Genomic DNA, 22637 nt, shown 5'->3' on the forward strand with positions numbered 1-22637 from the left:
GCTTGGTAGCACAGCCAAGGGGTGGGTGGAGTTGGCACTAGAAGGAAGTGTGAATCGGAGGGCGTGGTGCCGCCCAGCTCTCCCAGGCTGCAGGATTATTACCATCACCACTACATTCTTCTTCCATCTGCTAGATGCTAATCTCCCAGAGGGCTGGAGTGGGGGTGGGGGGAGGGAGGGTCAAATAAATATCTGCATTTATTTCAAAAGGGGGGCGGAAGTGTATCATAACGACAGTTTACAAGTGTACACAACTCAGGGTGTAAGGCACAAATTTACATGTGGAAAAGAGGCTATTCACAGATGTAACCCCACGAAAAACCCGTGTGAGCAAACCATTAATTTATGCAAAGTAGCAGCCAGCGTATTAATTAGTTCACACCTTTAGTGGATTTTGTTTGCGGTCTCACATGCAAGGTGAAATGAGATGGGTATCACAAGCTGGTGCCTTCACAGAAAGTAGGAACCACTGACAAAGCCATGTTGGCAGAAATGGGACGCGGATGTGTCATTCTAAAAGTTCCTCTCCCGGTTGCTTTCGAAGTTAGGATCTGGAAGGACTTTTAAGCTAATTAATTTTTTGCATGTTACAGGCCAGAGACCTGACCAGCAAATTAACTGGTTGATTTGAATAAATATTCCCCTGTCAACTTTTTTCCTTTAGCTAGAGATCAGACAGTCCAAACACAAAGCTCAGAATTCCAGCTCCAACTTATTTACTCAGTGAATTTATTGTAAAAATAAACTCAATTATTCCAGTTAATGGATTTCACGTTAAATAGTTTAACTTTCAAGGGGCTTTCTGAAGAGCTGTTCATAGGATGGTATGTGGAAGAGTCCTTTCCTTAAGGGAAAAAAAAAGGGTGAACAATAAATAAAGAGTTACTTGCGTTAACGGTCACGTTATTTCATTAAAAGAGAGGAGCAGAAATCTATGACATAGTTGCCCAACATGGCATTAATCTGCTAATAACAGAAAGCTGTAACACTGGTGGGCATTTCACAGTATCTGAGCATAGTAAACTTCTGCCATTGTTAAAGTCTGAGTTAGAATTATCAATGAATCCTTTATTTTTTTGTCTTTTGAATTTTCATGATTTTTAAAAATGTATTTGTGTTTTGCAGGTGGAACGCCAGCCCTGTTCGGCAGCGCCCAGTGCGGTCATGGACAAAGACGTTGCAGTCGTTCACCTGTGTGTGCGCGCGCGCGCGCGTGTGTGTGTGTGTGTGTGTGTGGGTGTGTGTGCGCGCGCGTGTGTGGGTGGGTGCACGCGCGCGCGTGGGTGTGAGAGCCTGTGCGCGTGCGCGGGTGCGCGCGCGCATGCGTGTGGGGGTGGGGGTGGGTGGCTATGTGCTTTTGGCTCATGTTTGTGATGATAATTTAAGTCTTTCGTGAGTCCGACCTGTTGCACGGTGTTCGGGGAGAGTGAAGTCCGAGAATGGAGGTGAGTCCCGCGTCGCAAACCTTCACCAAACCACGTGACCCAATTTCCCAGAGTCCCCCGGCATCCCCGAGGGGGACCCAGCGTCCTCTGCTCCGCCGCGGCCATCTTGGTCTGGTGGGTACTCAGGCAGTGGAGGGCCTCGCCGAGCTGAGCGCGCCTGGCCTTTCCCGCTGGTTCGACACCTGACCCCTCCCCCTGGGATTATGTACACGCGTCATTGGGCTTCATGGATGTGGAAAGGGGGGCAAAGGAGGGTTTGGGGGGTACGTCTGGCTTTAGCGAGGGTGTGCGCTTCAGCCCCGACCTCGTCAGCGAGTTGTAGGCATTGAGGCTGGGCTGCCGCGAAACAGTCACGGCCTGGCCGGAGGGCGGCGCGCCGTGCACCTGGATCGAGTCCACCCGCTGCGGGGCGGGGGGCGGGTTGTCTCCCCGGCCAAAGCTCTGGTTTCTGGACAGGTGGGAGGAATTGGAGCAGTTAGTATTGTTTCTTTTGAGAGTGGTGGCCTGGTGGCTTCTCGTGAGCGAGTTCGTGGGGTAGCTCCTCTTATAGTCAAGGCCGTAGGAGGAGGAGTGGTGCATTTCCAGCCGCTTGCTCAGGCCGTTCTGAGACAGGGAGGCTCCCGGAGGGCCCAGGGAGGCCTCCCGCTGGGGGACTTTGGGGGGCAGGCTGTCCAGGTTCTCCACGAGGTTCACCCCGTGGTTGGGACTCTTGCTGCTGAGATGCTCCTTGATGGTCTTATACTCCAGGGTGGCCGCCTGGTCCTCCAGCGCCATCTGGGCCACCTCGCTCATTTTGGGCTGGTCCACGTACTCATGCGGGTAGCCCTGCTGCGTGATGGGCAGGACCACCACGCTGGGGATGTGGCTGGGGGAGGCCCGGAGGGGCAGGTCCGTGGGGATCACGGGGGAGCCCATGGGGGGCATGTCCTTGGTGCACGCATTGATGAGGTTCTGGTTCCTCTCCCACTCGCGGCTGCCGCGGCTGGGCTTCCGCTTCTGCTGCAGTGTTGGGGTGGACTCCGGGGTGGGCAAGGCCGCCAGGTCTAAGTGGTGCTGATCAGCCTTGATGAGCATCTTGGCCGTGTTGCCGGGAGTGGCGAGCTTGCCGTTGTGCATGAGTGGTGTGAGGATGGCCTCCGGCTTCGGGTCTTTGGACTGGCTGTCCCCAAAGAGGCCGCTGAGCTTGGTGACGCTGCTCATGGAGCCCCGGCGCGAGTGGGTGAGCTCCTTCTCTTTGCGCTGCACGGCGGACACGTCTTTGCGCCTGTGGTCGCAGACGCAATAGACGATGATGCCGGAGAAGACGGCCCCCATGACAAAAGCCAGGATGACTGCAATGGCCAAGAGGGTGACGGGGACGAGCTGGTCATGGCCTTTGAGGTAACTTTCCCGAATCACTCCTGCAATAGACATCGCATACGGTTTTAAGACATGAAAGCACACTGCGAGGCGTATTTTGGTTTGAAGTTCACCCCGTTAATTAATAACAGTAATAAGTGACAATAGCACCTCTGCACAGCTTGTCTTGGGGCGCAGCTTGCCAAACGTTAACTAATTAACCCCCCCCCCCCCCGTGAAGTATGCAAATAGACTTCCTTTGTTGCTTCTTTGTGTTCTGAAAAAGTGCTTTAACCTCTGTCAAGTATATGCTCTTTCTACTTTGTTTCAGCCCCTGGAATATGACGATTTTTCATTTCCAGAATTTGTCCCTCCTCCTTTCCCTCTTCATCTTTTTTCCATCTTACCCTCATAACATTGGGATAATGGAGATATTTTGAGTATGGGAGAGGAAGAGGCAACAATTTTATGCCCGTTAAATGAACAAATGGCACAACCCTCTAGGCTTCCAGGGTCTTTTCTTATGACTTCTTTGTGGGGCCCGTGGCCTCTATCTGGAGAAAAGCTGTGTTTGCATTTCAGGCAACTGGAGGAAAGAGCACGTGTGTCATTTACAGTGAAAAGAAAACAGTTAAAGCTCACATTACAAATGTTTATGCTGATTTTCTATCATCCTTCTCAAAAAAAAAAAAAACCCACAAAAACCCATGTGCACTCAATTTCAGGTAAATATGCTGAATATGTGAATGAAGCTCTTCCCTTCCTTAAACTGAAAGAATATTTAAGGGGAAGAAAAAGACCATTTGGGGCCCTGTAGTGGGTTTGAGAAGCGTCAGGTCTCATTATTACAGCGAGGGTTTGCTGCCATGGTGAGATTCTTCAGCAGAGCTAATCTCTTCAATTTAATAAAAATTATGTGACTACACCCGTCAGTAATCTTACACTACATTAAACGAGATGCTGTATTTTTGAAGAAAGTTGCTTTCTCCCTGTTCCTGCTTAATCAGCCACCAAGCTGAGAGACTCTAATCAAATGGAAACACTGAAGCTCTTAGTTTTTAATACCAAGTGAGAATACACATCACAATTGTCAGATCTTAAGTGCTTGATGCGGTAGCTAAAAACAAAATCTCAAATACCTCAATTCCTGCCTCTGGAGAAAGACCATGAATACGTTAGAGACACTGCATGGGCTGAGGAAATATAAACATTGTTCCTATTATGGAAATGATAGTAAGACGGAAAATGTACCTTCTCTGGTCTCAGGAGAAACATTTTTCATCTACTAAATCAACTCTTTCTGGAATATGTTTAATGTATTTTACTGGCAGATATTGCTGGCACAGAATTAGAATGAAGCAAAATGAAACTCTTACCCCTTCCTAAACCCACAACATGCAACCCTTCAACCTCTGCTGAGATACTTTGTAACCATCACAGCTGAGACCTTGAAGAAGTGCAGCTTTGTCATGGGATCTTTCTGCTAAAGTATTTTGATTGGTGAAGCCCTAGTTTTAAAACTCAGAAGCCTTTGCCTGTTGAAAAGAACGTTCTCTTTCTCTTTTCTTTCTAAACATTCCTCCTCCCCTCAGTTGTGACATCACAGTTGGTCGCTGTGGAAATGATTGTCCTGTGACAAAGGATGGTGACTTTAGGGGCGAATAAATAGAAGCAGCAGATATCTCTTGAGAAACAAAGATTCTGTGATTAAACAAATGCCCTTGGTAATGAAGGGCAGGGCAGGCACTTCACCCCAGGGAAAAAGTCTGTAAGATGGCAAGATTCTGAATAATTTCCAAATGTGACACTTCTCAAATATTTCCAGATTTATCTTCGTGAACTTTTATGGGGGTAGAAACGGAGAAGCAAAAAACAGCAGGGGATTCAGCTATAACTCACATCTTTTATATCGTGGAGCTCCCCAAACGGTGAGGTGCCTTGCATTCAAATCTGTTTTAATACCTAGTCACAGAGGAACTGTGCTAATGAAAATTTCTTCCTTAAATTTGCATTTCCTTGTTGTAATGCTGAAATAGCAACTGATTTTCTTTCAGTTTTGATTGTTTGGTGTTCTATTGAACATCATTTTTAACCACCTACATACAATGGCACAAAAATGTACACCTGTGAATAAAATGAGTTTGATTTCCCTCATTGACTTGGTGATCTCAGTGAATTTTAACCACAGGGTAGACCTCGCCCATGGGGTGGGGGGAACTAGGTAAATTTTTCTTAGCGGGTATTTCATGGATCTCTTCTTGGCAACACTGTTTATGGGGCTGTGTCTTCCCAATAAATGCATACTTATAATAGGTAGTTAATCTACAGTTGACTTTGGTATTTTACAATTTAAATTGCCTCTCAGGGGTGCCTGGGTGGCTCAGTCGGTTAAGCGCCCGACTTCAGCTCAGGTCATGATCTCGCGGTCCGTGAGTTCAGGCCCCGCGTCGGGCTCTGTGCTGACCGCTCAGAGCCTGGAGCCTGTTTCGGATTCTGTGTCTCCCTCTCTCTCTGACCCTCCCTCAGTCATGCTCTGTCTCTCTCTGTCTCAAAAATAAATAAATGTTAAAAAAAAAAATTAAAAAAAAAATAAATTGCCTCTCAGCTTGAGAGGAACTGGGAAAGAAGAATAAGGCTAAAGCAGTCCCATGTATTTTATTCATTATTTAATTGGGAAAAATGTAAAAGTTTCAAGGTTATCCAGGGCTGCTTTACTTTTAGTTCCCAAATATTCCTCTTTGATGTCTGAAGGTCCTTGACTGTTTTAATCTCATGGAAAGCACTTGCTCTTTTACTGGGAAGAACATTTTTAAGGGAATAACATTTGAGTTCAAGTTTTTGGTTGTTAACAAATCAAGTAGGGTCTGACCTTTGAGAAAAATGGTGTCTCACCCCTCCCCCCCACTCCATCTCATTTTGTTATGTAAATAGTGCCCTTAAAAAACTCGAGTCCCTTCAGTTTTGAGATCACTACCATGAAGCAGGTGGCTTCCCTCATCTGCTTGTGTAAATTCAGAAATCCCATGTCCAAAGTTGGAAATAGATCAGAGATTAAGTTGAAAGCGCAGTCAAGAAGAGAAGAAGTTCTAAGTTATTCTTGGAAAATGCCTTCCAAACTTAAAGCTTTCTGCTTATATCGTGAAAAGGGCAAAGGGGCATTCATGGAAATGATGGCATCAACTTTGTGACATTGGTCACTGTCACGAACTAAACACTGGGTTTGTCAGAGGGGTGGGGGTGCAACCAGCGCTAGTGGTCTCCGAAGGCCTGGGGTCTTAAGCTCCCACTTGCTGTTGTGTGACCTTTCTGGCAGGTGACTTATCGTCTCTGGGCCTCAGTTTTTTCATTTGCAACGTGGGTTCACACTTTTAAAGCCTTATGGGGTTCTTGCAAGAATCTAATGGAGTGACGAATAAGAAAGAACTTAAATGCTGTAGTTTGCTGGACAAATCTGAAGGTCAAAAGAAGCCACAGAAGAGAAGTGGGTTAGTAGCTCACTGAGGGCATAAGCTGCTCCATTTCATTCCATTTGTTATGTATGGGTCTCCCTGGGGAGGAGGGCGGACCTGTCCTTCCCAGCTCCAGACCTTGTGCTGTCCAAATGCTGCCAAAGGGATGATGTGTTGAGGCAACATAAGAGAGCACATACCTCTGTTTCAGGACTGCCTGTAGGTTCTGCATTGTGAAGTAAGTAAAACAACAAAAGCAGGAAGTGTTGAACAAAACACGGTGATTATAGACTTCTGGTGGACTAATAATCTTGCATTCAGCTCCTTGAGGGCAGGGACTCTAGTTTATATGCATTTATAACCTTTCTATCACCAGGGATCTTAGTTGGGCACTTGATAAATGATTATTGAATAAATGGGTTTGCGGTACATTGTAGAGACCCTTTTAAGTGGGCCTCTAAAGTTGGTGGGTCATTTTTGGAGTGACCATAACCTGAAGTCACAGAACCAAATTAGATCTCCATCCATAGAACAGAATATAATAATACTAACATCCATTAGACAAAAGAAATTTATAAAGGTGCTCCGTGTATGTTCAAAATGATAATGAGGAACTATTTGAAAAATCAAAAGAAATTCATTCTGGGATAATTCCAAAAGAGATGTTGAGGGTAAATGAGTTATTTGTAACAACTGGGTGCTCTGGTGGAATTAAATAATTGAATAATTCAAAACAAATACAACTCTTTAAAGGGAGCTGGCTGAACATCATTGCTTCTGATGTTGCATGGAAATCCTGGGGAAGTGGAGGGGCCTTTGTAGGGTGGTGTACTCCATCTCCAGGTATCTCGCTCCCCGCACCGCCCCCCCCCCCCCCCCCCCAACTAAGAGGACCAATATGAGTTGGCTTCTCTATCCTGGGGCATTGAAATGCCTTCCTCTACCAACCCCTGGGCCTTTTACTCTCACCAGTCGAAAATGGGGCATATAATGAAAACAGTATCTGAAACAGCCTTTGCATTGATTCATTAACCACCAACTATTTCTCACCAGTCATGAGGTGCTAAATGGTTATTCTTTCCACCTTCCTATTGCAGGAAGCAAGGCACACAATGGCTTAGAGATTTCTCTGAAATCATGTCTTAAATTGGCAGAACTGAGAAAGAATAGAATCTTCACTTTTTTCCCCCTGAGGTGAGAGAGTTTTTAGATGCTGGAGGGTTGCAGAGGGAGGTCTCAGAGGGGCAATTTTAAGCTCTTTGGAGGCTGAAGCAATGAAAAGATTATGAACAACCCCACCCTCCAGGCCCTGCAAAATGTAATTAAAATAAGAACAGTTACAAACTTCAAGGAAGTCCAACACAATTCTGACTTTTCCCATGATGACCACATGAAGGCATATTGAAATTTCAAACACCAGATTGTTATATATAATAAGGTTTCCGGTAGCCCTTCTCTTGGGTTCTCTACAATTGCCTAGTCTGCCCTGGAAGCCCAGTGCCAGGCTCTGGGACAGCAGACCTCAGAAAAGATGCCCTCTTGGACTGTAATGTTCTTGGTGCCTTCAGCAGGCATCTACTGAGCACAGACCAAAGCACCGTGCCAGGTTTTGGAGAGACAAAGGTGAAGGAGGCACAAACCCTGCGATCCAGTTAAGGGAGAGGGCAGGTGCTCACATGTGAGCATCCAAAGTGTTTGGAAGCATCAAGAGATACACTGCTTCTGCTTCAGCCTAGGAAGTGGCGTTTAAGGCAGGCCTTAAGGATGTGGAGGATGGCAGCTGAAGCAGCAGTAAGAACCAATGCACAGAGGGAAGGAAGTGAAAGCTGTGTTCATTATGGTCCATAGTCGAACTCCCACCTAGTCACTCATGCTATAGACACCAGCCACTTGGCTATCATCCTCTCACTTGCTTCTGGACTCTCACATAGTCTCTTCCCTCTGTCCGGAATATCCCTGCTCACCTCCCACTCCTCTGACCCTCTCCTTTAGGCCTCGGCTTAAAGGAGGAAGCCTTCTCCAACTTCTTCCAACTGGGTTAGCTCTTTCCTAAGTTCCCCAGAGACCTTAACTTCTCTCTCTTAACTCATCACCTTTACATTACTGTACGTTTGTTCTTCTTTAGGAGGGAGATATACCCCTAAATTCCCAGGCATAAAGGTGCTCGGTAAATATCTGTTAAATAGTGAATGAATGCATGAGTACTTGTAGAGGCAACAGAAGAGTGAGAGCTGATCACCATTTGGAAGCAGGCTGTGAAAAGCCTTGAATGACTGAAAAAGACATGGTGGACAAGCCAGTTTTGGAAGGAAAGTCTTGGTTAATGTACCTGCAATTCTAAGGGTTGTCTTGCCTGAGAAAGCGGACTTTCAGCTTACTCTGCTCGACGTTGACTCCATTATTTGAAAAAACTACTGGCTTCAGAGTCAACAGCTTTGCCTCAGAAGTACAGGTAGTCCGCCTGAATTTACTATAACTTTTTAAAATTAAAACTTGTTCTCCACTATACTTATCCCCTGCATCCTATAGAAGCTGGGAGATGTCTGTTCTATCAAAGCATGCAACAAGACACACAAACGAAAGTACACAAAATCACTGCACCTGTTGAGCTAAATACCAAGGAGGAGCCCTCCCCATCCCCACCAATTACCTTGCTAAGTATAGGAGCCCCTGGCAGCTAGGACCTTGAAATGGTTAAGTGCGTGCTTTCCCCTCTCACCCCTGTTCACTGGACTGCCTGTTTCGGAGCTGCTGTGATATGATGGATGTGTCTGTCTCCATAGTGAAGTGATTAATAGGCATCTGTGTAAAGCAGACCCGATGACCACAAAGACAACAAAGCCTCTCTGTGTCCTTTAGAGACATATGCAAAGGCAAAAAGGAGAATGGACATTTCCTTCGCCGTGGAGCCAGAGAGAGTTTCGTATTGGGTCTGAGAGCTAACAAAGATGGCAAAACACCAAGAAAAGCCCCCGGAGTAGGATCCCCTAAAAATAAACCCTTGATTTTCCTTTATAGTAAGACAAGCCTGCAATTTCCTTGAAATCCTCATAACAACTTGGGTGAATGGAATCTAACAACCCAATTTTTCTTGTTTGAAAATCTTATTGCAACAGAATGCCAGGCTGACAGTCCTACAAGGCACTATGAATGAATGAACCAATCATAGGCCAGGCATCATGGATGCTAACCACAGAGAACAGGCTGTAATCCCTGTTAAGGAGAGAAGAAAACAAATAGGGGAAAAACCCTCACTGGAGACAATTTATCCTCAAAGCCATGCCCCACCCGATGGAGATGACCATACTGAAAACGCAGTGGGAACTCTCTGTGGTTATCTCGGCAGGAAGGAGCCTTCTTCTTGTCTTGGGGCATAACGTGATCCAGATGGCTTAAGAATAAACTGAACCGCCAGCAGCCTTGGAAATGGGCTCAGAGTTTATAACTCAAACTTTCCTTTTCCTTTTTATTTTCCTTTTTTTTTTTTTTCCTGGCAGGCTGAAGATTAGGTACTAGGAGGCGCCATGGTCTTCAAGATGTATGAAGTTAATGACTGATCATGCCAAAGTAGAGGCAGCTTCCTGGCTGCTTAATATCCTCAGTTCAGAAGCTGTTTTAAAACTCACATATTGAAATAGTGCTTACTGTGGTTGTCTGTGGGTGAATCTACTTCCAGTTCTCTCACCTTTGAAATTGATGCATTTTTTAAATTGTTGTGATGCCATCACAGGTAGAAAAGGGAGAACGAGCATGAAGTTCGTTCTATTTCACATTTTTTAGAGGAGAAATAGCTTCATTTTCCCTTGTGTCAGTGGAAACCCTGGCATCTCTGATCCTTCTCTGCTGTACCCTTTTAGACATGGCACCACCAATGGGAATGCTACCTCCGTAGCATGGATTGAAGTCTAGATTGGGAGTCATGATGAGGTAACTTTTAAAAGCCATATCCTGAAATGTGGGTCAGTGTTTTCACGTGTTAGAACTATCACTGGCTTTGTAAAGGTGATGATCATTTCAGGTGGGCAAAGTTTTAGCAAAATTTACATGGTTTATTTTCCTTTTTTTTTTTTTTTAAAAGCTTTTCTTTCTAATTAGACTGGAAACCGAGTGTCTAAGGAGTTTCTTCTGAAACCAGACAAAACATTTCTATTTTCCGACTTTCTAATCCCATCTTCCTTTGCTCTCTCACAAGTCATCAAAACCACAAAATGGGGAAGTGGATCTCCCACTAAAATTTCACTAATACTGTGAAATTCAGGTGATTCTTTGGATTATTTTCAGCGCTTTGATTTTTTTTCTCCACAAAGCAAAGACGACACAAATAGGAGGAAACAAGGCTGTTTGAATACTAAAGCTGCCAACTTAAACTTGCTGGAGATGTCATTCTTGGGATCTGGATTATGAATGAGGCTGGGTGTTACTGGTCAAGAACATGAACTGGTCAAGAACATGAACATAACGACCTGGGCTTAAGTCTTGGCTTTAGAACTAACGAACTTTGTGATCTTGGACAAGTCACTTAGTCTCTCTGAGCATTAGTGGTGTTGGCTAGCAGATGGGTGTCATTGGAAGGATTTAATAGATTAAACGAATGAACGCATGTAAAGCACTTGGCATTGTGCAGGACATTTGTTAATGGTCAATGTACTGTAATGGAAGTGTTTCTAGAATTTCGGACAGGTTACCTGCCTTGTACAGGGTCCAAGGTAGACTGTTTTAATATGACACTTTGGTAGGGTTTGATTGTGTCAGCCAAGAGTAGAAAAGTCAAGATTAAAAAAAAAAAAACAGGACGCCTGGGTGGCTCAGTCGGTTAGGCGTCCGACTTCGGCTCAGGTCATGATCTCTCAGTTCGTGGGTTCGAGCCCCACATCGGGCTCTGTGCTGACAGCTCAGAGCCTGGAGCCTGCTTCCAATTCTGTCTCCCTCTCTGCCCCTCCCTCACTCATGCTTTGTCTCTCTCTTTCAAACATAACATACACGTTAAAAAATTAAAAATAAAAATATAAAACAAAATATTAGAGAAGGACCTTAAGTAGGATAACACATAACAACTTGGAAAGTGTCCCAAATCAGTGCTGCTCGATACCAGCATCACCTGGAACTTGTTAAACATACAAATCCCCGGGTCCTACCCAGACTTTCTGAATCAGAACCTCTGGCGTTGGGGCTCAGAAATTTGTGTTTTAACAAGGCCTCCAGATGATTCTTATTTTCACTAAAACTTGAGCAACACTGCCCTGCGTGACACGAATGGTATGCCAGAAAACGAACGTTTAGTTTTAAAGTCCAGCCTCATGGACTACTGAGGCAATGCATTGCCAGACTTTCAACATGATTTCTAAAATAAATAAATAAATGCGGTGCTCCGTGGTCAAAGTATGAGGCTTTCGTGGGTCTTGGGTATGACCGTTCTTTACTGCGGTTACCGTATTCTGACAAAGAATACGAAATTGACGTGATTTTGTTAGACAAACAAATCCCTCACACTTTCCCTTGGTACCTGACAGAAGCTTGACATATGGCCGAAAACACAGCAGCGCTGCTGTAAGAGAACCAGCCCAATTTGCTAGAGCAGAGAGCTTTTGGAAAAATGCCTGTGGTCTCTTTATCTGCCCCAGCATGAAGACACAGAGGGGAATTTCTGAGGCTCCCCATCTCTGTCACAGAGGCCATCAGGTAGTGGTTGGTACTACAGAGCCCAGATATGTCCTAGATTGGGTAGGCCCAGTCAGAACTGAGTCCCAGGGCCAGAGGAGGCAGGTCCTCTGGGGAGCTCACCTCCGTTGGAGGCCTGTAGTCTTAGGTCAGGTCACCTTGCACCGACTCCGCTCAAACAATGCATCGCCACCAAGCAACCTTAGATAGTGGTGGTTCAGGGCGTCTTTCCTCCTACTTTTGCATGATCAGGCGAGAATAAGCAGCTCAGGAAAATTCTCTTATATTTCTGGATTGAAGGAGGGACTGGAGCTCATTCCCCAAACCAAGGTCCTGCTTTATAATATTAAAAATGCCTAGCACAACAGTGTACTCAGCAGAGCTTAGTGCCTACAGATCTGCTGAGTTGAACTGAATCTGCAAATCCATAGAATTATATAAGACATTTTAAGTTACATTAAATTTCTGCTGTGTGCTTTTTAAATCATGCAGTGTAAGACCCATCAGCACTTAGGGTATATTTATTGCCTTAACAAATGTCAGATGATTGTGTCCAGTGTTATCTATTATTTATGAATAACAAGAGCCTGCAGGACTGGAAGCGATAAGCTTTAATATGTCCAAAAGGTTAGGCATAATGCAGATTGCTGCCCTATAAATTTCTTGACACTATTTTCCCTCCTAATAAAGCACTGTCAATGGTGACTATACCAAACTTCCATTATTTCTATACAGTTCATGACTGCCTCTGCCTTCGGTGAAGAAATGTAATTGCAGAAACATATTTAAAAAGAATGCATCCTTTTAAAAATTATGAAGTTTAACAAATAAGTGGAGTGGGGAATTCCTATTATCCCATTAAAAATGAATCTGTTCACAAAGACGGTTCCCAGGCCGTAGGCTTACAAGAGCTTAAGAAACATTAATTAAAGATGACAAACCTCCGCACTGCCCGTAATTAGCTTTCTGACACCGATTAAGATCCCGTCTACTGTGCACTCGGTATGTTTGAGGATAGCCCACCTAATTTTCACTAGTGTACTGGAGGGCCTTTCTGTCATTCAAGGTGCTGGGAGACTTACATGTGCTGCAGCTTGTGTGGCTCCATGCAGGCCGGCAACGCAGCCCAAATGCTTTGCAGGCCTCTTGACCTGTCCCTCGCACCGCCTGTGTCTCCCTGGGCCCAGTGCGCAAATACAGCTTTTCCGGCCTCTTTCTCTTTATGGTAAGGACGTGAGTTATGCATTCTGAGCAATGCTTGCAGCTTTGTGGGCCGTTCTCATGTCCAATGTCAAGAAAGAGAAGCTGTCTTCAGGAAATTTCCCACTTTCCACTCTTTTGCCCTTACTGGACCACTTTGTCTATGGAGCAGTGAGGTTTGCAAAGTGAAACTTGGAACAAGCATTTTTTTTGGGGGTGGGTGGGTCTGTTTACTTTTAAACTCTGGGACATGAGGCTATCAGTAAGTTTTGAGATAAAGCTAATATTATGTTTCCATTATTATACGTGATCCAAAATACAGATGGACTCTTTACCATTTTATTGTTAGGACAAAACAAATTTTAGATGAACACCATGCAGTTGAACCAGTTAAAGAGCAAATTTTTAACGACTCCAGATGTTCAGTTAATAAGATCATGCCTAACTTAGTCCCTGCAGTCCTTGAAAGTTCCATTAAGCTGTCAGAAAACTTTGCCATTGTGCGTGTTTTTGTGCAAAAGATAGGAGAGAATGGAAAAAGATTGAGGGGAAAGGGTGGGGGTAAAATGAATTCGTGTCAAGGGTGATGTGGCTTGAAAAGTGGCTACAGATTAAAGGTAAGAAGCACCTCTAGGGCGTGAATTGGTTTTTTGAATGCCCTGAGGTTTAAGTTGCTGATTTTAGAAGAAAAAATTCAAGTCTCCTGAATCATAATTTAAGCCCTTCATTTTTTTGAGACAATGGATGTTAGGTTAAAAAAAAAAAAGTTTCAGTTGGGATCTCTAGAAAAGGAGAATTCAAATATTGGCGTGCAGATTCAGGCAGGCAGGGAGATGAAACACCTTTCTACATGGCTGACATTTAACTTTTTTTTTCTTCTTCTACCCTTTCCACAATAATCTCATCAAGACCTTAGATAAATTCAGCAAGTTGTCAGGAGGATACAGAATTAATTAGATCAAATCTCCGTCCCTGCCTACACTGCTGCAAGTACAATTCGAGCCTTCCACACGGGCTTCCCAGTCCTTGCCCTCCTCCCCAGAACATGCTACATGGAAACTTCCACATCACCTGTGGGGAAGCCCAGTGCCTGACCCTCTTACTATACTGCTTTCCTCAGTTATTCAAAGGAAAGCCAGAGACTACAAATTGATTCCTTTTCTGGTAGGTGATGGAGAAGTATTAAATATAGTGAAAATAAATGGTGGCTCCTGAATTATCATTCTCTCTCAGGTCCCCCCCTCTCCCCCCCACAGTTTCAAAGTCTGATCTGGGTGAAAACTCTGTGCCATGTGCAACCAAGTTTTTCATGAAAGAGGGAGAGAAGCCCAGATTTGGAGTTCAGCTTGCTGGGGGCTTTACCTAGGATAGAGCTCTTTGCTTGGCAAGGAACATCTATGAGGTAAATGCCAACGATGTGTAGAAATAGACATGTTAGATCCAAAACGAATGCAAAATTCCAATTCCCAAACTTACTGTGTATGTGTAACTAATAACCTAATACTGTTGAGTGATCCCTCTATTATTTGTCTGTCGTCCTCTTGATCTCTACCTTTCCTTCCCTCCCACCCTCCTTTCATCCCTTTTCCCCACTCATCCATCTTCCTCCCCCAACGTTGCCTGTAGCTAGAGCCCAACCCCCTTAGCATGACTTTTAAGGCTCCAGACCACCATTTCAATGTCAGGTCCCATTCTGGACTCTGTAGACTCTCTCACTTTGGTCACAGCACATCACTTGTCTCTTTATCATTCATTACACTCTCTACTTGCCTAACTTCATGTCCTGGTCATGTCACTTACTGAGCTTGAAATGTCCTTCTTCTCCCTTTTATCCTTTAGTACTTTACAAGGCCTTTCTCTAGCCCCGAACTTGGATCTGAGTTACGTCTCTCTTAATCCACTCTCAGAACTCTACTGGCCCCTCTTTCCTTTACCTCTCTTACTCTCAGACTTCACTTTTGCCCCACTGGCTAGCCAGGAGGTCACCTGCATGTGCCCCCCTGAAAAACTATAATCTCCTTGAGTTGAGGACATAGGTCGAATTCAGATCAGTATCCAATGTAACACTCATTTTATAGATAGCACCATTAGCTGAATGTCTGTTGAACGTATGAAGAAAGAAATTAAGGTTTTTGGTTTGCCTTTCTTTGAGACTGGAGCTGTTGTCACCATTATTAAACATATTTTCTGGTGCTTTCTGAATTCCAGTTAATTTCCTCTAATGCCATGGAGATGGAAAACAAAAGCAGCCATATAATTAGAAAAAATACATATGGTTAACATCAACTGTTATAGTTGATAAAAACCTGAGGTTCAATAGAATTAGAAAGAATCAATAGTTTTGGGGCTCTTGGGTGGCTTAGTTGGTTAAGCATCTGACTTCAGTTCAGGTCATGATCTCACAGTTCATGAGTTCGAGCCCTGCATGGGGCTCTGTGCTGACAGCTCGGAGCCTGGAACCTGCTTTGGATTCTGTGTCTCCCTCTCTCTCTGCCCCTCCCCCACTTGTACTCTATCAAAAATAAATAAACTTAAAAAAATTTTTTTAAATACAGAGAAGCATATAAATAATAATAATAATAATAATAATAATAATAAAATAATAGTTTTAACTATGCCCCTGTTTAGGAACAGTTTGTTTTCTGAGCCTTTCTCAGTTAAAAGTAGCATTTGAAAGCCTGTTTTCCAGTGATAATCTTTTAATTTTAAATCTATCACATTTCAAACATGTATGTAACTTCTGCTGATAATTCTCTGAAATTATATCTAATAATATTTTTCACAGAATGAAAATTTTAATTTCTCTTATAAAGGTTATTCTAGGTTTTCTAAGAGTTAGAGGATAGTTGTAATCTAGAGATTAGATATATATTCACTGAAGTCAAATCATCAGCGGTCTCTTTGAATAGGATAGCCAGGTAGTATACAGAATATCTGGTTAAATTTCAACTTCAGCTAAACAATAACGTTTTAGTATAAGAATGTCTCATGCAATCCATGGGACATAATTACAGTAAAAATCATTGGCTTATCTGAAATTGAACTAGGAATTCTGTATTTTATCTAGTAATCCTACTCAGTCACCGCTAAATAATGTCCCACAAACATTCTTTAGACCCATCTCCACCTTGGAGACTACAATAGTTTAACAGAGAGTAATAAAAATGGTACTAAACCTTTATGGGGTGGGTGTAGTGCCATTTACAAATTGAAATACTAATGGACTGAATTTCAAGAATTGTATCTTGTTTTTTCATCATCAGCAGCAATAGCAACTCAGAAACGTGTTATGAACTTTGAAGGCTAGCTTTCCTGTAACATTCAAAAACAGACGTAAGTGAACTTGAATTCAGAATGGTTGTTGGAACGATGGTGGGCAGTTCCCTGTCCGTGTCGTGTCCCTGGGCTGTGAGCATGCCCATTCCCACCAGTGCAGTCAGTCATGGAGTGTGGGATGGGAGCTGGACCCTCATGCCCCTGCCTGCTCGCTCGTAGGCTTCCCCATCAGACTGAGCCCTTTTCTCTGAATTCTCAGAGACTGCCCTCCCGTCACATTTAAAAATGACTGTGGTACTATAGGTTTTACTAATAAAAGCTATGCAAATTACCACAGGCTAGGTCTTTTTGAAATAAAGCTCAAGCTGTTCAAAAAAGCCTGACTTGGGCAGCATTTCCTCAAACCTTAGAATATGAATCCTGTACCAAACATAACCTCACTCCCCGCCCCCCCATCCCCTGCCCCCTTCCCGTCAAGTGGCAGGTTGAAGGGAAGGGCTAAAGAAAAGGGGCTGAGAAACCTTTATCAAGGGCTAAGTTCCTTGACATCAGCCAAGCTGTCTTCAGTTGTCTGATATTTTCTTCTAAAGCCTGCCGTGCACACTTTTGCCTTGCTCACACAGGCAGTGGTGATCGGAGAGGCTTTCTGGATGCACTTTGGTGTGTGTGTGTGTGTGTGTGTGTACGCTTTGTCTGGCAGTCCACTGGTTCTTGGATGGGAACCGTGTCTATCTCTCGTGTAGCCTCTCACTCCTTACTGGCGTCCAACACTGTGCTATGGAGCCAGTAATAAATTTTGCTTGAGACGCCTCAGAAAACATTTTTGTTATGGTAATGTTACTGAGGAAATGGCAGAGAAAATCTGGCCCAAGTTGAGTCAGGCAAAGAAGAGAAGCTTGTTTTTCTTCCTTTACTGTTGTCATCAGTGATACTTTTCCCCATATGTAAGATCACCTACATAAGACTTGATAGGAGCCAAGAAATAACTTACCCCATTGAGAGAACTGGGGCCCTTGAAATTCCCCAATCCATTAGATTTGAAGCATTGGAGGTTGTTAAAACGCAAGGGCACTCAAGGCCAGGCTCTGGTATCTACAATACTCACCCCAAACTGGATTTCTCAACTTGTTAATGAGGAAGGCCTACCTCTGAGGGGTTGAGAGTCAGAATAGGTAGAGTTTGAATGAGAGCACAGGGAAAAAAGGGTCAAGAGTAGGTTATTGCCAGGTCAGGGGAACACACTGTATCACGCACGGGTCCTTTCCAATTCAAAAAAGGAGACTGGCAGCAGAAATGCCGAAGCTCAGCTCTCCCTAGGCCACAACTTGGGGAATAACTCACTGCAAGCATCACTCGGGCGCTCACTGCTGGTCCAAAGTCTCACCAGACGCTTAACAAGGCTAGAATGAGTGATTTCCTTTTAGTCTAAATCCATTTTGCTCTAAACAACTACTTGGCCAAACTTCTCATCCCCACTCAGAGAGCTCAGTAGTTGGAAGAGCACCGGATCGTTATCATTGCAGCACTCAGAGCCCAGCCATCGGCAACGTGGTGGTTCTACATCTTGTCCTTCCAAAGGCAGAAGCGAGTTTAATCCTCACCAGGCTCCTATAATTGCCCTGGGCCAGAGTTACCCAAAGCTTAGTCAGGCAACTACAGTACCACAATTTCAGTGATTCCAGTGAGACTCACCGACCATACTCTTTGCTTAGTATTTTTATATCCCTACACTTCCTGCATTCGTGTTTACTTAGTATTTTATTTAAATTACCTTTAAAATAGATTTCAGATAGAAACTTTATATCATTATCACAAATGGGAAAAAAAAAGCACGTCACTTTTCATAGATAGAAGTAACCATAAAAAAGTAATTAAAAGCAAAACAGTGTTAATTCCAGCTAGCTACAGCTGCCTGGCGAAGCCCCTAGCTGAAAGCCTGTTTTTTTCTTGTCAAAGCAGGAGAGTAGCACGTTAAGGGAGTTGTTAATGATAGAGCCTCAAACAGACTTCTTCCTCAACCTAACCCAGAAGACTGAAAGAGAAACAAAAAGGGTGTGATGTGACCTTCTTCCACAGGATTCAGTACTCTCAATGCCAGGATCACCAGAGGCACCTAAATCATCTCTTGTAAGGTGCCGCATGTCCTACTTGGGGGGGGGGGCCCTACTGCTGTAGGTGACCCTGCGTTGGAGGAATTGTTGATAAACTCTGTGATTTTAGAAAATTCTATTCAGGGGGGCGCCCGGGTGGCTCAGTCGGTTAGGCGTCCGACTTCAGCTCAGGTCACCGTCTTGTGAGTTAGACGCCTCGCGTCGGGCTCTGTGCTAACAAACAGCTCAGAACCAGGAGCCTGCTTTGGATTCTGTGTCTCCCCCCCCCCCTCTCTCCCCCTCCCCTGCTCATGCTCTCTCTCTCTCTGTCTCTCAAAAATAAATGTTAAAAAATTTTTTTTTAAAAGAAAAAAAAATTCTATTCAGGATTGTGAGGAAGGGTGGGCAATATACTCCTCATCATACTTTATGTATCTTACTGTAATATTATTTCCCCAAGTAAAATTGCTCACACAGATAGCTTGTACGTTGATTAAAACATACTCAGCATCTACTGTATGTTTTGGTTTAAATTATTCATTTGATCTCAAATTTAAATTCTGTTTCTATCTCTTTTTCTTGTCTGCAGTGAGTGTATCCTCTTGACTAAATGTAATTGGTGACATCTCACTTTAAAGGTATACCGAAATATATAAGCATACGACAGTGCTGGCATTTCCACTCAGATGGGAACATCTCTGTATAGATTGACCATTTTATCTGTTTTCTGACAGCTCATGAGAACTCTCGCAAGTCTGAAGTAGGGGATTTCCTTCTGTTCTGATTTATTCTTGGGACCTAACACCAGTGGTCAGCATTTACATATTATATTGACGCTACACAGCTTTCTTGGCAGATCGGTACATGGCTAATTCCCTCACGTATCTTCCAGTCTTCTTGGAAATAAGGTTTTATAGTATTATTACTATTGGTCAGAAACAAGAGGCACAAGAGTGGCTATTAATTTTCAGTATTGCCTAACCTAAAAAAGAAAGCTCTTATTTCTTTTGCTGTGGAAAGGGAGGTGGGGGGAGACAAGCCAGATCTAAAAATAAAGTGGATTTTCTTTCTTATTCATATGTAATTAGAGCCCCTTTGTAACTACTCATTACCACCTCAATGGTTATAAGATGAATAAATAATATATATTTTTAAATGTGGCAAAACCAAGAAAGAAGTAGCCAGGGCTGCATCCAATTTATCAACTTGGTGATTAAAGGGCTGGCTCTAGCGGCTCCAGACATCTAGGGACCCAGAGATAAAACAGTGCAGTTGGCTGTGTTTTTACTAATGAATCTAGGGCTTGAAAGATATCAGGCAATTTTAAAGAAAAGCAGTAAGGACAAGAGACATTAGACAAGGCCAGTAGGGTAATGAAGGGCAAGGCCAGTTACTGAGAGAGAAAATTACTTCATTTTCTGTGATAATGCTTCTCCGAGCCTCACAGGTCTCTTCTCACGCTTTGTTAGTATGCCTGTATGTGTACATACAGCCTCAGAATGCTACTTACAGTGTAGAAGGAAAGAGCCTTGGAACATTCCACAGAAGGGCAGAGAGAGGGCTTGGGTCTATTATTTTGAAAGGGGGAGGCTGAGAACAATGGTAGCAGAAGGGGGTTAGATTGCAAGGTGAGGATTGGTGCTTTGACAGAATGTGAGGGACACACAGGATTAAATCAGGACAAAAGACACAGCGAGGAAAAGAAAGAAAACAGCAAGCAAACATACTCTGGAAATGCAGCATCTTTTGGAGGATGAGGTGGGGCAGAGCGGGACCAGCCCAGTGGTGTTCACCATGTCTGCAGAGCAGAGCTGTGGGCTCCTTTGCTCACTGGCCTTTATTCAGCCAGAATAAAAAAGGCATGGGACACTTGACTCCTTAGCTAGCTGGTGAGCGGGACACATTTTCTGCTTAGCGGGGAAATGTGTGATATTTTAGAAACAATTCCAGAGTATATTTAGCTCCTAAAGCTGGGGCACACAAATGTCACATTCCCATGAGACGATTGACCCAGTGAAAAGAGCACCTGCCAGAGGCCCTCGCAAAACCCAGGAAACCCTCGCATCCCAGGAGATGCTGCACACACGGATGTGACATCATTAAGGCACCCACATCAGGGAATGAGAAGAAGCGAGGAGATCACAGATTGGGCCAAGCTAAGGGACGTCATAATGAGTCAGAAAAGAAACTGGACTTTTCCAACAGAGGAACGCCATCACCAAGTCCAACCACACAGTGCTTGGCAAAACAGAACAGAAGTTTGAAATAAATCGTGCACATTAAAACAGAAAAACAATTCAGAGCAAAATGGAAATTAAAATCATAAAAATCATGGTAAAAGGAACATTAAGCTACATTAAAAAAATTTTTTTTTCTGCATAACAACCCGTTGTCATTGCCCCATCAAATACATAATCAATTGTCAAAAACCAAACTCGAATTTGACAGGGCAAGGCAAGGAGTTAATAGCACAAGAACAGTGATCATGTTAAACACCCATGCAATCACCTCTGCCACCATTGTCTGACAATTTGTAGACTGCTTCCAGCTTTGTCAATATTCATAATAAGACCCAAGAGAATGAACAATGCCGAATTTTAAAATGATCTGTCAAAGTGTTAATTGTACTCTTTGATAACCTCCATCCCTTGGGGGAGTTAACGATTGGAGAAGATTCATGCCACCCGTCTCAGTGAAGTGAAGAGGAAATGATTGTAACCAACAGCTAGATATTTGGCTGACATATTTAATGCTTTACCGGAAAGGCCGTTTGGTTTTTCAGAAAGTTGGCAGTGGGCAAACACGAAGCAATTTTACAGAGCCGTCTCTTCTTGAGAACTCGGCCAAGACTCCCACATCTGCGATCTGGAGCCACACATAACAAATAATGGCACATGCTAGGGCTCGTGGCCTGATGTGATAGTTCTGTGCCACCACTGAGGAGCCTGGCGCTTTCTAGGGAATGGTAAAGGGAGGGATGCCTCCAACTTCAAGAGGCTGCTGAGACAGAAGCTGCTGTTTTTAAGATTTGGGGCAGGGAATATGAAAAGTTATAGAAGAATAATCAAAGTGATTATGGGAACGTGCTTGAGCACAAATTAAAAGGGCCACAATCTTCACTTTTTAGCACGTAGAGCAGCAGAGCGTATGGCACTCTCACGACGTGAGTTGCAAAAAAGAGGGTGAAAATTGAGCATGTGAATCTGCCTGGGAAACATCATCTAAAAGTCAAGATGGAAATACGTATAGAGAAAACCCTGAGGGAGGACATGACAGACGGTCTTCCAAAGGGTCATCATGGCTGGTCCGTCCTCGAGACTCAAACCCTTGCTTGGATGAAACCCTTGAAAACATATAGAAGTGAACAATTCTGAATGAGGGGAAACAGCTCGCAACATAACTGGGCTTTTCAGTCTCTGATTTACAAGACTGTTTTTTGGACAAGTAAAGGCCTCTTTGGTTGCAGCTGCAGCTAAAGTAGGATGTGTTACCAGAAGCAGCCACTGGCGAGAAAAGAAGAGGACATTTCCTGTCTCTAGTTGAGCAAAGAAAGCAGGGGAGAATTTAGGACAGTTCACAGTAGAGTCCCTTTCATTGAGTGCAGCTTCCTTTCCATTTTAAATGCATAGCAATTCTGCTTGATTAAATAACATATTTTTGTCTTAGCTGTTGTCCTCAAAGGGCAATTACAGTACATTGCAGGACCGCGGCTCTATTCAAATTCAGCACCACGTGCGAGTGAGAGATGCCACCAGCCAGAAAAGGCTCTGCCCTGCTATTTCTCCACTCACCCATTAAAACGGGCCTTTACTTTGATGACACGCACACGCTGGGGCCGGCCCTGCATTCCATCCGGTTAGGGAATGGGAGAAGAGGACCCAGCGTTGAGGCCTGAGCTCAGAGGAGCCGGGGTGGGGGGAGGATCTGCACTGGGCCAAGCTGCTCCCCTTTGGGATGGAGGAAGCTCAGAAGGATGTGTTATTTGTTTTGTGTGGTTTCTCCTCGCTGGGGGTATAATTTAGGATCGAGCCTGGTGCAGAGAGGTGTTTTTTGAGGAAGCTTGGGAGCATCGTGTGCTGGGGGTGCCTGAGATGCTGCTGTGGCTCAGCTGGAAGCAGTTACACAGCCCTCCTCACTTTTCCCTCCCTCTCCCCACCGAGGAAGAGGCATTTCCAAGGCCT

At 44.1% G+C, this 22637-nt stretch overlaps 1 protein-coding gene across 4 annotated transcripts in view; it reads right to left on the reverse strand.

Annotated features, from left to right (window-relative positions):
- Positions 1-709: 709 nt before the first annotated feature.
- Positions 710-22637, reverse strand: part of SEMA6A (semaphorin 6A) — a 134677-nt gene continuing 112749 nt past the window's right edge. For all 4 annotated transcript variants that reach the window (XM_027076855.2, XM_027076857.2, XM_027076856.2 and 1 more), the window contains one exon: positions 710-2845. In XM_027076855.2, coding sequence (XP_026932656.1) covers positions 1647-2845 — 1199 coding nt within the window. In that variant the 3' untranslated portion in view covers positions 710-1646. The remainder of the gene's footprint in view (positions 2846-22637) is intronic.

Source organism: Acinonyx jubatus, chromosome A1 (assembly GCF_027475565.1).
Source record: "Acinonyx jubatus isolate Ajub_Pintada_27869175 chromosome A1, VMU_Ajub_asm_v1.0, whole genome shotgun sequence".
NCBI lineage: Eukaryota > Metazoa > Chordata > Mammalia > Carnivora > Felidae > Acinonyx > Acinonyx jubatus.